At 49.7% G+C, this 14,949-nt stretch overlaps 1 protein-coding gene across 1 annotated transcript in view; it reads right to left on the bottom strand.

Moving 5' to 3' along the window:
- Positions 1-13,354: 13,354 nt before the first annotated feature.
- The window catches only part of LOC133359909 (von Willebrand factor A domain-containing protein 5A-like), a 102,221-nt gene continuing 100,626 nt past the window's right edge, over positions 13,355-14,949 (bottom strand). The window contains exon 18 of the mRNA XM_061578468.1: positions 13,355-13,751. Coding sequence (XP_061434452.1) covers positions 13,678-13,751 — 74 coding nt within the window. The 3' untranslated portion in view covers positions 13,355-13,677. The remainder of the gene's footprint in view (positions 13,752-14,949) is intronic.

Below are 14,949 nucleotides of genomic sequence, written 5' to 3'. Positions count from 1 at the left end.
GTTTAAAAGAAAACGCAGGGGCGGTAGGGGGTCTCTTCTTCTGGAGTTTGGACACGGAGTCAGCGACGAGGGAGTCATCGGGCGAGCCGCTAGATTGTCTGCAGGACGATCTGAGCGCCGCAAGGTCACCAAGGACTACAGACGGTATCGTATTACGCGCCTTACAACACCTCAGAGCGGAGAGTAGGATCCGTAGGAGAGGGTTAGTTCGGGGTAAGGACGAGTAGGAAAGCGGTTTAACAGAGAGCGCAGCATAGAATAGGGCTGCACGCCACCAGAGAGTGGGTTAGAAGTGCCTTGCTGGCCCGCACACACACACGGGTGGCTCGGTGGGTTAACAAGGGCTAATAAAATCTCGAGCGTAGTAACAAAACCGTGTTGTTGGGTGTTTTTTGAACGTGGTATTAGCGTGCACTGCATTCGCGGGTGTGTGGTCGTTGTATGCGTAAAGGCCGTGGTCTCTGTACGATTGTGCGGGTACGGAGGTGTGTGTGTTAACGCCCGGGGAGAGCACTTTTGTGTGTTGGCGTGCCTACGCAGCCGTGTGAGAGGAGAATCGTCCTTGTACGATACTTGTGTTGACGTGCACGCGCGAGTGCGGGAGGGGACGAGTCGTCGTGTCGGCGTGCGCCCCGCTCGCGTGTGCGAAACCGCGGTGCGCAGTGAAGCTGTTAGCTTTGTGCGAGCTTGCGTGTGCTCATTACTTGCGTAAAGTGCGGCGCGGTGGTGGGTCCCTGACCCCCAACCCCGCGGCTCGAGCGCGTAATCGGCTGCGCATTGTTGTACGGTTTGTCTCGCGCGCACGGCGGCGGCAACTTGAGTCGTTGTGTCGGCGTGTGCCCCGCTTGCGTGTGCTCGTTACTTGCGTAAGCTCTCGGCGTGCGTAATCGGCATACCCCAGGTGCGCGATCGTAACGTGAGCGGCCAGCGCGGCGCAGAGCGGCGCAAGAGTGGGTATCGCGTGTGGAGCTGTATGTGTGTGCGCGCACGTTCACGACGTGTGTAATACAGGTGCGCGACCCTAACGTGAGTGGTCAGTGTTGGGTGAGTGCCGTGCAGAGCTGTGTGTGGGTGTGCGTGTACGTAATTAACCATGCCTGCTACGCGGACCCACGGTGGAGGGGAATCCTCGAGCGACGGCTCCCACACCATGGGTGAGGAACCTAGCAGCGGTTCGCTTAGCAGCGGGGGGGCGATTGATGATGTTAGCCCGGCCGTTAGCATTATCGAGGGAGGGATCTCGGGGGCTAGCGACCCCCACAACAGCCTTCTTTACTGTCAAATAAAAAACAATAATAAAGTTACGGACCGGAACGGCACCGCCACCTTCACCATTATTCCTTCTGGGAAAATGACTCACCCCGCTTAATGACAGTAACTGGTTCCACGAAACCAGTCAATACGTGATTTGGCCGTTAAGCAAATATAGGAAAATACAAGTGAAATTCTTAATTCGTCAAAAGTTACTCCTTTTAACCTAAAATATTTTACTTCATAATATTTAAACAATGGATATTAATATAAAGATACTAACATTTTTAACACATAATGTAAAAATGAACATGGTTAACCAATTATTCATATTTACTGTACCTACAACAGCACGTCGTTAACAAATTTCTGGCAATTGTAAATGGTGTGGGTTTATTCTCCAACACACAACCAGTTTGCTGAAAAATAAAATAATTGACACGTTTTATTCACGTGACAAACCTTACCAATTAGCTGTGCAGGTGGAGGTGGATTTATGACACATTTATGCACTTTTACCCAAAAACAACTTTATTATGAACCACGTAATTTGTCTTTTTTTTACTTTGTCAGCTTTGTGTAATTGCTGCATATCTTATTAATACTGTGACCGTAAATAGTGATAGTGTTTCGATGGTGGCTGAAGATGATTGTTTCCTATGTTGGAAGGGTGTTTTATTTTTACTACGTTCAAATCTGTTAAATATTTTGTGTGCATGTAAAAAATTGTTTTTTATTCCCCAACCTTGGACGAGAACTCAACAAATTATTACCTCAAGATTTCTTCAGATCTCAAGATGGTGCATCGCACTCCTGACCAACAGCCTCTCCCCATTCATTTGAAGAGATTTAATCACTGGGACCAAGTCTTGGGCTCTGAGGCCCTCTCGTTGAAAAGCGATTACTGGGAGGTGGAAGTGAAGAGCTCTTGTGCATACCGTGTCGGTGTCACATACGAGAGCATCCCGAGGAAAGGGGATGGGAACCAATGTCAGCTGGAACATGGCTCTGGTTCTTGGTGTTTAATAAAATCAAAAGACAGATACTATTCGCTGCATGATAGTTTACTCTCCCCATTAGTGGTGTGTGATTCACCGCAGAGAGTTGGGATTCTGATAGAGTACAAGAATGGGATGTTATCGTTCTATGCTGCTGAAACGATGGTGCTTTTATGCAGTTTTTATGCCAAATTTGATGAACGTCTGAAGCCCTGTCTAACTATAGGCGATGGATCGCTAACGATTCAGTAACTCACATTTTTTAATCGGAATTAGAATCTTTAATTAGACTGGAGGAATCCAATAAGCTATGGAGCTCGTTTTTTTACAAATGTTCATTAGGGTACAACAATAATAATTTAATTAAGTAGATTTGCCTAGCATTCTTTCAAAATGTTATGAAAAATCACTTACATTTTCTATTTTGTAGGTTTGTGTCATGGTTGTATTCAAGACAAGAAATAGCAGAAGAGTGAAGTCTTTTTTTCATAATTTCTTTGAGATACCCATTAGCTGAATATTTAAAAATAAGTAGAGAAAGGAATTTGAATTTAATAACGAAATTAGCCTATCTACAAGATCTCACCATTATAATAAATATTGACCTCTTTAAGAGAAAAAAGTTTAAAAGAAAAAAAGTATATTCCAAATCCAGACGTTGTTTATGTATCTACAAATTCAGAGTTTCACTAAATAATAGGTAGAATATTGTGGACAAACAGCACAGTATAATAGGTTTCTCAGTCTGCTTGTCCTGCTGAGGGTCGCAGCGGCAGCATGTTGATTTGGGCGATCCAGACCTCCCTTTAATTGGCGACAGACTCTAGCTCCTCCTGGGGAATTCCCAGGCGTTCCCATGCTAGCTGAGCGACAAAGTCCCGCCAGCATGTCCTGGGCCGACCCCAGGATTTTCGCCCAGTGGGATGTGCCCGGTAGAGATCCAGGGGAAGTCTACCCGGGGACATCCTTTCCAGGTGCCCGAACCACCTCAACTCGCTCCTCTCGATTCGGAGGAGCAGCGGGTTGACTGAGGCTCTCCCGGATTACCGAACTCCTCATCAAATCACGGAGAGTGAGCCCGGTAACCCTGCGGATAAACCTCATATGATGGAGTAAAATTAATTTACAGGGACTGCTCTACTTTCGAACGAGTTATGTTCCAAAGGTCTGTTCGTAAGTCGATTTGTTCGTAAGTCCAACTTTACGCCTGTCGATTCCAAACATGTTGTACGGCATGTACACTAAACACGGGGTATGGCTTTAAAATGTGATTAATCCTCTATTGATGTAGATGCTGCTGGATCTGCATGTTCTGCAAATGTAAATGCCATCAGCAGATAAACTTATGACTCTCGATCCAAACAGGCAACTGGACTTATGGAAAGGTTTGTTCGTATCTCTGAAAGTTCGTAAGTCGAATGTCCATAAGTACCTGTAGTTGATTTGGGGTCAGAATGGATGTGTCTCTTCCTGGCTGCCTTGCCCGTTATCAGTTTGCACATTACATACATATAAATAAAACCATAATAGGATAATTACAAAAATTGGAACCCCATTTTAATCCACTGCTATTCAACAAACCCTTCCCTTTCGCGAGTTTAACTATCGTGGTTATGCACATTTATTGGCGTATAGTTCACTGATCGTGCCCCTGTGGCTCGACTATTCACAGTTGACCGTGAGATTCCTGTCCGTGCTGTAACTGAACTGCTCGCGATGCTGCTGCCGTGGAAGAACACACACGCCATCTTGTCTTGTCTCCATCTTATCTGTCTCGTCTTCGTATTGTCTTCGTCTTGTTTCCATCTCGTCTCCGTCTTTTCTCCATCTTTTCTCCTTCTCGTCTCTATCTTGTCTCCATATTGTATCCGTATTGTCTCCATCATGTGTCCGTCTTGTCTCTGTCTTGTGTCTGTGACAATACAGTATATGTGATGCCGCCGCCACGAAGCCGTTCGGCAGGCGCCCCATCCCCGACCTCGCCACCACCAAGCAACAGAGCCAACCCCTTGTCCCCCTCACCTCACCTCACATGAACACACCCGCACGCATTTCCCCCCCCCCCCCCCCATAGAGCTCCGAGGGGAGGTAACCTGGCCGACCGGTTTTTATCCGAGAAATCCTTATCGGGATTAACTCTCACGGTTTCCGGCGATCAGGGAATTGGATGACCTCCCCCGTGCTACATTGCGCCGCGGCGCTGCGACCGTCCTTAATATGGTGTGGTCGCGGCGTGGGGCATTCGGCCACCGCGGTTGAGGCGCATTTCCCCTCACACACACCCCCACGGGTCGACGAGACAGACGGAGGAGGGAGGGGACAGCATGAATAGCGGGACCGCAGGGGCTCTTGCGCATAGTCATGGAGGGTTGGGATCATTACGCTTGAGCGCGCAGGCCCCATTGTTAGGAAGGGTAAGGGAGTAATTAGGATGTACGCCGCCAACGCCGCTCACTGATTAGCATATCAAAAGCGCCCGGAACCGCCGTGCGCGGGCTCGAGGTGCACGAGCCCATTGTTCAGCGCAGCATCCCTTTGAGGTAGGGAGGATAAATAGGGGGGCGCAAAGGGGAAATCGCTCTCTTCTCTCCAGGCCAGCGGACCAGCAGCAGCTCCAGCCAGCGACCCGAACGTCCGTGCGACGCATCGAGGTACGCTGTTAGCGCAGAGAGCAGCGAACCTCTGCGGCCACCAAACAGTGAGTGGGGAGGTGAAGTAGGATAATAGCCGATAGATAGGAAATAGGTACAGGTTTAGTGGAATAGGCCAGCCTCGTCGACTCAAACTGATTTAACATCAATTCGCAGGTAGCAAATAATAAATCATTAATAGCGAAGCGTGGCCTCGCGTGATCTTGTTGAGCAGTGGGAATGTGTGGGTGCGCGTGTGTACACCGTGGTTCGCCATGTGAGTGAGCGCTGCGTAGAGCGGCGCACGAGTGGGTGTCGCGTGTGTGCAGGTGTGTGCGCTCGTAGTGTGGGGGAAGGGGTCGGTGCGTCCGCAGGTCCCCGCTCCGTCTGTCGCCGCCGGGACTCGCGCAGTGTGAGGGCAGAGTCGTTTGCCCTCCGACCCCTGACCCCCGTTTAATAGCGCGTGATCCGTGGAGAGACAACGCAGCGTCTGCAGGTGAACGAAGGCGTGCGGCGAGCTATGCCTCTCACACGAGCTCGCGGAGGGACGGACCAGGGAGGGGAGCCGTCGGGCGATGAGCCCAGCGACGGCAGCAGCTGCTCGCAGAGCAGCGAGGGGTCGGCGCACGGCGGAGCCCCTGCCATAGGCACGGAGCAGGGAGGGACTTCGGGGACCAGCGGCCCCAACAACATGTGCCGAGAATTCGGAATCCAGAAAGACCGAACCACAGCGTACCACCCCCAGGCGAATGGTATGGTAGAACGCATGAATCAGACCCTAGCGGGGAAACTCAAACGTATGGCGGCCGCAAATCAACGGGATTGGGACGAACACCTCCCCTACGCCCTTTTCGCCTACGCCACCACCGTACACACGTCGACGGGACAAACCCCGTTTTTAATGATGTTCGGCCGTGAGTCTCGTTTACCCGCAGATCTGCTATTCGGCGTCCCTTCCCCCCAGCCGGAGGAGGGAAGCCGCCCAGTGGAACACCTGTTGGAGACCCTGCGAGAAGCCCGAGGCCGAGCATACCCGCAAGGGGAAGCCGCGCTTGGCGGCAGGAACAGGGCACCCGACCCCGCATGGAACCCCCCTTATTCCTGACAGGCGCTAAGGTGTGGCTACACACTCCTCGCGTCGGGGCCGGGCAGGTGGGGAAACTGACGACCTACTGGCAGGGACCCTGGACCGTGGTGCGGCAGATATCCCCCTGGACGGTACTAATTTATGGCGGGGAGGGGGGTCGAGAGACGGTGGTCAATGTCCGCCGCTTAAAACCGTGGAAAGCGGCCCCAGCGAGAGAGAACCCCGTCACCCGAAGGCCCCGAAATCCCGGAGTACCCGCACCCCTCGTGTTGGGGGGCCTCGCACACTACATGGGCCCCGCCGGACCCCCGAGACGCCCCGATCCAGTCCGGAGACGGCGCGGACGACGGGCCTTAGACCCTTCCGCTGCCGAGTTTGTGCCCCAGCCCACAGGTGCCGGAGGACGGGGAGAGCCGCTGGAGTGGAGGAGGAGGCCGCCGCAGGAGCTACAGAGGATGGAACCACCCGCCCCGAGGCCAGCCACCAGGTCCGGACGGATCCCCCGGACCCCGCAACGTTTCCTCGTGGGCGCGGCCCAAGCGAGGTGCTCCAGTCAACCCGGGACGGGGAATGGCACCTCGGGGGGCTATGTGATGCCGCCGCCACGAAGCCGTTCGGCAGGCGCCCCATCCCCGACCTCGCCACCACCAAGCAACAGAGCCAACCCCTTGTCCCCCTCACCTCACCTCACATGAACACACCCGCACGCATTTCCCCCCCCCCCCCCATAGAGCTCCGAGGGGAGGTCACCTGGCCGACCGGTTTTTATCCGAGAAATCCTTATCGGGATTAACTCTCACGGTTTCCGGCGATCAGGGAATTGGATGACCTCCCCCGTGCTACATTGCGCCGCGGCGCTGCGACCGTTCTTAATATGGTGTGGTCGCGGCATGGGGCATTTGGCCACCGCGGTTGAGGCGCATTTCCCCTCACACACACCCCCACGGGTCGACGAGACAGACGGAGGAGGGAGGGGACAGCATGAATAGCGGGACCGCAGGGGCTCTTGCGCATAGTCATGGAGGGTTGGGATCATTACGCTTGAGCGCGCAGGCCCCATTGTTAGGAAGGGTAAGGGAGTAATTAGGATGTACGCCGCCAACGCCGCTCACTGATTAGCATATCAAAATCGCCCGGAACCGCCGTGCGCGGGCTCGAGGTGCACGAGCCCATTGTTCAGCGCAGCATCCCTTTGAGGTAGGGAGGATAAATAGGGGGGCGCAAAGGGGAAATCGCTCTCTTCTCTCCAGGCCAGCGGACCAGCAGCAGCTCCAGCCAGCGACCCGAACGTCCGTGCGACGCATCGAGGTACGCTGTTAGCGCAGAGAGCAGCGAACCTCCGCGGGCACCAAACAGTGAGTGGGGAGGTGAAGTAGGATAATAGCCGATAGATAGGGAATAGGTACAGGTTTAGTGGAATAGGCCAGCCTCGTCGACTCAAACTGATTTAACATCAATTCGCAGGTAGCAAATAATAAATCATTAATAGCGAAGCGTGGCCTCGCGTGATCTTGTTGAGCAGTGGGAATGTGTGGGTGCGCGTGTGTACACCGTGGTTCGCCACGTGAGTGAGCGCTGCGTAGAGCGGCGCACGAGTGGGTGTCGCGTGTGTGCAGGTGTGTGCGCTCGTAGTGTGGGGGAAGGGGTCGGTGCGTCCGCAGGTCCCCGCTCCGTCTGTCGCCGCCGGGACTCGCGCAGTGTGAGGGCAGAGTCGTTCGCCCTCCGACCCCTGACCCCCGTTTAATAGCGCGTGATCCGTGGAGAGACAACGCAGCGTCTGCAGGTGAACGAGGGCGTGCGGCGAGCTATGCCTCTCACACGAGCTCGCGGAGGGACGGACCAGGGAGGGGAGCCGTCGGGCGATGAGCCCAGCGACGGCAGCAGCTGCTCGCAGAGCAGCGAGGGGTCGGCACACGGCGGAGCCCCTGCCATAGGCACGGAGCAGGGAGGGACTTCGGGGACCAGGGGCCCCAACATATACGTGGCCTCAAGGTGCACATGGCCTGGCACAAGCGTCGTGATGACGTCACCGCCACTTAGTGGCGAATGGCGGTTGTTATTGTTGCTACTTCTAGATTTGAAGCTTTCGTGACTGCAAGGATTCATACTCTTAGGTTTTTTCGGTAATGTCACATAGGTAAAAATAAATAATAATAAATTATTAATCAAATTTCTATTAATTATTATATAAATAAAATAATAAATCACGACGTTTCGGAGGCAACACAAGTCTCCGTCATCAGGTGGGACCGTCACAGCTGAATTTACTGTATTAAGTGAGGAAGAAAATCCAAGAGGCAAGTCCTTAAATACAAGTTAAGGGGGGGAGGGTAGGGGCTTGTCTGAATGGGGTAGCCAGGGGTATGGCCTGATGTTCCTCGGGAGCGGGGCAAAAAGAGAACAACCATGAGCCGATGTGCACCATTGTTCTCTTTCTCATCTTTACACTAACATTTTCTCACCCCCATATACACACTCGGACTATCTTAGACTGTAGTGGTTCTCAACGAACGCAGGGCGGGGGGGGGGGGGGTTAGATGGCAATATCCCAGGGGATACGTGAGGTCATTTATAAATGTGTTTAAATTGGATACATGAGTCATAAAACTTCAACTATACACTATTATACATACTACACTACACTTCTATACAATACATTATACACTACACCTCTATACACTACACTTCGAAACACCACTTCTAAACACTACACCTCTAAACACCACTATACATTACACTAAACACTACTATCCACTTCTCCAATATACACTACCATCCACTACACCGTGGTTCGCAACCGGGGGTACGCGGACACCTGGGGAGTACGTGGCAGTGTCCCAGGAGGTACATGATCAGGTGATTTATAAATGTGAATTTTTCTTTATTCTATATGAGATTCATTGGTGGATAATCGCGTTGTATGAATTTGTCTATAACTAACTACAACATTTGTATCCATATGGTATAACATAGAACGATCGAAAAGACCTTTTTAAACTAGTTGATGGTAAACAATGTGGTTTGCAAGAGCAACCAGCAAGCGCGAACAAATTGCGTTGTACTATGCGGAACATTCGTTTAATTTTTGTATTCACTTGCAGTTACTAGCAGCTAGTTAGGATACACGTCACAAAATGGACAATTGGTCAAAATATTGATGTTCATTACAGGCACTCTTTGACATACGCGATAGATGCGTTCCTCAAAAAGCACGAGTATATCAAAATCGCGTCTGTCAAAAGCAATTTTCCCATAAGAAATTATGGTAAAGGAGGGTTTCGGATATGTCACTCGCAGACATAATCGCTTATATTATCTTGGCATATATCGGTAGGCCTATTGCCAGCGACGCTCCACTTTTATATCTCCCTCTCGGTCCTTAATTCTTCACCAACTGTGTTCTTTTGTTTCGATTTAAAGCTTTCGTGACTGCAGGGATTCATCTTCTTGGTTCTTTCGGTAAAGTCACGTAGACGTGACTTTACGTGACTTTACCGAAAGAACCAAGAAGATGTGTTCTTTTGCTACAGTCCCCTCTCATTTCACCACCTGTGCCCCTTCCTCTCCGGATGTTAGACATCTGGCCACCTGTGTTTTTAATTATCCCTTTACAACCTGTTTGTTCTCTTTCTAATTTATCTCAGCAACTATTCTATACATCTTTAATAGCTCTGTGTAACGTGTATTTCTCCTTTTAGTCCCCTAAACATTGTACCTACTCTGGCATTGCGTTGTGGACAAAGGGAAGAGCGCGCCGGTGTGCACGCACGGTGAGATGCTGTACAGTGTCGCACACTAGTAATCGAATGGCCGCTGGCTAACACCATTCGCTTGCGTTGCCAGGGTGGCGTGTGTCGCAGTGCGGATGGCGTTATTCCGAAAAATACTTTGCGCGTGTCAATAAAAGGTCTACATACAAAGCGCGGCATTGTTGCAAAATGGCACACTACAAAAGTGTGTAAACCGAGGATTGCTTTTATTCATAACATTCATTTCTCAGGACTACGTTGGGGTCAGGCAAGGAAAGGGTGGTAACGCTGTTGAAACAAAATTCAACCAGGAGGAGGGGGCTGGAGGGTATAACAGCAGCCAACAAAATGTTGAAAACTGCCGATTTTAGACCGAACCCCCCCCCCCCTTGCTATTCGGTCACTCATCACACACAAAGAGCCGGGTCACACGAGAAACCCTTCGCAAAGTGTCACCGAACTTTGCCCCAAGCCACTCTTGTCACCTGGGTCAGTGGGGTTCCGCCCAAGCACCGAACTTCGGACTACTTTTTTGTAGGGGCAAAATTTTCGTGGCCGCACAGCGGGGTTAATGAATGGTCCATAATATAGCTTTTTTTGTTTGGGGTAAGATCGCATGAATATAAAGGGAACATGCCAATTAGTTGCTAGCACAGCATACAATTCGAGTACGACGTTTCACCAGTAATTACAACTTGATTTGAAGCTTTTGTGACTGCAGGAATCCATACTCTCTGATTCTTTCGGTAAAGCCACGTATTTTCTGCCTACGTGGCTTTACCGGAAGAACCAAAGAGTTTGGATTCCTACAGTCACAAAAGCGTAATCAAGAGTGAACCGCCTTTACAGGGAGGGTTTTTACATATCTGTTAGAGCGTTTAACAGACTACGAGACAAGAAGGCTCACATGATCGAGTCGCTCACCTTTCTGAAGCAATACTGCGAAAACAAGGTAATACTGACAAACTGAAATAACCCCTTGTTCGTAGCAGCTTTCTCGCCATTTTCGCCTGATGGCGGATGCTTGTGTTGCGTTCGAAACGTCGTGATTTATTGAGAGGAGTGAGAGTGCTGGAGTCTTGAGAGTATTGAGGAGTGCTGGAATATTGAATGCTGGAGTATTGAGACTGCTGGACTATTGAGAGTATTGACAGTGCTGGAGTATTGCGATTATTGGGATTGCTGGAGTATTGAGAGCATGTACACACTTCTTACACACATACACTGCACACCCACACTCCGCATGCATACACACGCTTAATACACAAACACGCTCCGCACACACATGCTCCGTACAACCAAACACACTCTGCACACTCACGCAACAAACACACTTAGAGAAGTTTAGTCGACTGCATTTTATTTTCCTGAAGCTTCTAAACGTAGAAATTCAACAACAAAAGCCATGGTAAACTCTGCAAACCAACCAAAGAAACCCATTTACCACACTGAACAGAAGAAAGTAAAGCCGCATGTTTAAATCCATTCTCAGACATTGGAGTAAATTTCACCTCAATGCACAATACTATAGCGGAGTATTATTAGACAGTTTTTAACATAGGCCATTGTGGACATGAAGGCAATGGGATGCATCCCAGTTCCAGGGCTTGAACCCAGGATCCCAGCAGTGCTGGCTCAGTGTCCCTGACACGACCCATTACAAAACCTCCTGAGACACCAAGACCCAGATCTTGAACTCAAGCTCACGCAATTGATGGCTTCAGTGTCTATGGACACGGCCACTATGAGCCTCCTGAGACACCTTGATGCGGGTGTTGAACTTAGGCACTCAAAATTCATGGTTCAGTGTCTATGGACACGGCCACTATGAACCTCCTGAGAAACCCAGACCCAGGTCTTGAACTCAGCAACTCGGCATTGATGACTTCAGTGTAATACGGCCACTATGAACATGACACTTATCATTGTAAACACATACTGAGGCAGAGATTGCGTTACCGAACGTAAAGTTTTGACTTGACCATCACGGTACAGCTCGTGACGCTGTGTGAACTACAAAATGTGCAGTGAGAAATTGCGAAAGTGTTCTTTGTATAGAAAGTCAAGACCATAATCCTGCACAGCTCAGAACAAGGCATTACCCTATGTTAAACTAAGACCCCCATAGAGTATAGATAGGGTTCCTTGTCTATGAACATCTGGACAATTCGCCAGCATTGGTTCAGGCAGAGCCTGACTCTCTGCTACTGCTGCTGAGACACCAAATGGCAAACCCCAGTCCAGAGCTTTGCTTCTGCTGAACCAATGCTGCTGAAACCACCCACTTCCAGAAGGCCGTGTGTGACTGGTGGGTAGGTCGTATGAGAAGTACTTTTTATTTTTTAACGCGGAGAGACAGGGGAATATTATGCAAAGGAGCCCGTAGCGTCTTGCTTAATTTAGCATAAATTGTCGATCGGTTTGCTTTTTAAGCCTTGGGTGATTTTTCCCACTTCAAACCCAAGATCTTTCGACACCTATGGTTCTGGAGTGTCTCCAATGCGGCAATTATTAGGGGCGCCACGATGGCTCAGAGATGTTAACCAACTCGCGTGAAATGCAGTGGCTAGTGGGTTCGATCCAGACCCTGACACCTGCTGGATATTTGGAGTTTGCGTGTCTCTCTCGGTCGCGTGGCTTTTTTAATCTGTTTTTTACCTCCACATTTACAATCAACACCACGCATTTAGAGTAGTTGGCTGCCGCTATAAATGTCCACGCGATGATAAGCCCACTTCGTTGTGATAGCCAGGTCAGGGCTTCTGAAAAAGGGCTGCACAGCTCAATGGGGCCTTACACCTGGTAAAATAAAAAAATAGTTTCTTAGTTTATGAGCTTCATCACAGATAATTACAGGGGCCAGACATCCAAGACACTTGAACTGAATCTACCACTCATGGAATAATCTCTGACAATGGCTTTGCATCTCAACATGCGTAAACCTTCCGGTCTTACCCAGAAATGTTTCTGGATACAACTCACCCCTCCCACCCATCCCGTAAGCCGATGATTTCTTATAACAATTGTTAACCCATGAAAGTCTGACCTCTGTTTTTGCAGGACGGTCATGCGAAGGTTAGTTTTTTTTCCCACAAATAAGGAAACGAAGTTGCTGTTGATGCTGCTACTGTTGACAGCAAGTCGTTGATTGACGTCAGTTCACTTCAACGTCGCCAACAAAACTTTTGGGGGAGACGTAACTCCAGGAAAAAATGCGTCGATTCACTTGCAATGGGTTGTTTTGAGAAACTGATGGAAAAGAGCGCGGCGGGGTGGGGGGTGTGGAGGCAGAGCACAGCGTCATGGAGGGGCAGTGCAGGGTACAGTAGGGGTGGTGTGGGGTACAGTAGGAGCGGTGTAGGGTACAGTAGGGGTGGTGTGGGGTACAGTAGGGCAGTGCAGGGTACAGTAGGGGTGGTGTGGGGTACAGTCGGAGCAGTATGGGGTACAGTCGGAGCAGTATGGGGTACAGTAGGGGTGGTGTGGGGTACAGTAGGGCAGTGCAGGGTACAGTAGGGGTGGTGTGGGGTACAGTTGGAGTTGTGCAGGGTACAGTAGGGCAGTGCTGGTTACAGTAGGGGTGGTGCAGTGATGCCCGAAGACACGAGGTGACGGGCCATGAGTGACAGGGGATGAAGGCTGATATGCTAATAGTAAGGAATAACATTGGAGTTAAGATGATACTGATGTTAATGTATAAGAAAAGTCGTTATAGGATGAGGATAGTAATTTATAGGATTGTGGTTATAGTATAGGGATGGTAATGTATAGGATTGAGGTTAACAGGATGCTGATGTTAATGTATAAGCATAGCGGTTATAAGGTGGGGATGATCATTTATAGGATTACGGTTATAGTATAGGGATGGTGATGTGTAGGATTTTGGTTTTGGATTGGGAATGGTAACGTACATGATAGCGGTTAATAAGAAGCTCATGGTGGTTGCCAGGTAACCGACTGGGCTACAGCTTTCTTGCGTCGACGTTCGTCTTCAGCAGCTGATTGGCGGCTTTCACGCAGAGTGTCAGGTCCACAGCTGGAAGGACATCGATCAGCAACATCGTCATCATTAGCAACATCGTCGCCATCAGTAACATCGTCAGCAACATCGTCGTCATCATCAAAAACATCAGCAACATCATCAGCAACATCGTCATCATCAGCAACATCGTCGCTATCAGTAACATCATCAGCAACATCGTCATCGTCATGATCATCAGCAACATCACTGTCTTGCCTCACGGCAGATGGGGAGCGTACGTTAACACGAAGTTCCTGTTTTTTTATGCTAATGTTGGTCACGTGACCAGGAAGTGACGATGTCAGATTTCCACTGTACCACACGGGCGTCAGCCATTACACAGATAAGTCAAGATGGCGGCACACATCGCATCTCAGTGAGACCACAGCCGCACTTGTCCATTGTGGTAGCTTAAGAAGCATTATCTGTAAGTTGTTTATATTCCTATAATATTGGAAATGCTGTTGTAATGTTGGAATGACCGTTATAGCAACGTAAATGCCTTTATGGTGCCGTTAAGTTGTTGTAGTAAATACGAGGCCTAGTTAGTAACGAAGCCTGTGACTTTCCTTATTGTGGATGTTACTTGTGATTTAGTAGGTCGAGTCAGACTTGTGCCTATGTTGCGATCCTGAGAGTGATGACGAAGTATCTCATCCACTGTTTAGTGTTAAGTGTAATGCTGTACATTTGGGGTGCAGTGGGATGAATACACTAATAGCCTGTATGCAACGCACCAGCTTGTGCCTTTGTCTAGTTGTTCAGGGGTAATGTGGGGGCCTGGTCCTTCCAGGATCTATTGTTATCTGAGACAATGTTCTGATGCTGTGGTGTTCATTGTGTGGGTGTTTCCGAATTATAACAGATGCTGTATCTGTGTTTTCTCACCAGTTTTACCTGTTACAATCAATAAATGACGATCGGAGTTGGACGGTCATCCTGGCTCCGAGGGTTTATTGAACACATGGTTGTCTACTCGACTAGCGGTGCAACGCAGCGCACAGCGAGGCCGAGATAGTAAAAAGATACTTTTCCTGAAGCTCCCAACCAGTGCTGCAGCCAGCTCTCTGTAGTCAAATAAAAAGATATTCTTCCTGAAGCTCCCAATCAGTGCTGCAGCCAGCTCTCTGCAGCCAAGTAAAAAGATAGTCTTCTTGAAGCTTCCAACCAGCCCTGCAGCCAGCTCTCAAGCAGTCAGCCTGCAGCAAGAAAA

The sequence above is a fragment of the Lethenteron reissneri genome, chromosome 66 (assembly GCF_015708825.2).
Source record: "Lethenteron reissneri isolate LAM-NWPU_2019-01 chromosome 66, ASM1570882v1, whole genome shotgun sequence".
In the NCBI taxonomy this organism is placed as follows: Eukaryota; Metazoa; Chordata; class Hyperoartia; order Petromyzontiformes; family Petromyzontidae; genus Lethenteron; species Lethenteron reissneri.
Note: the sequence above shows the minus strand (reverse complement) of the source record. Positions and strands in the feature narration are given on the sequence as shown.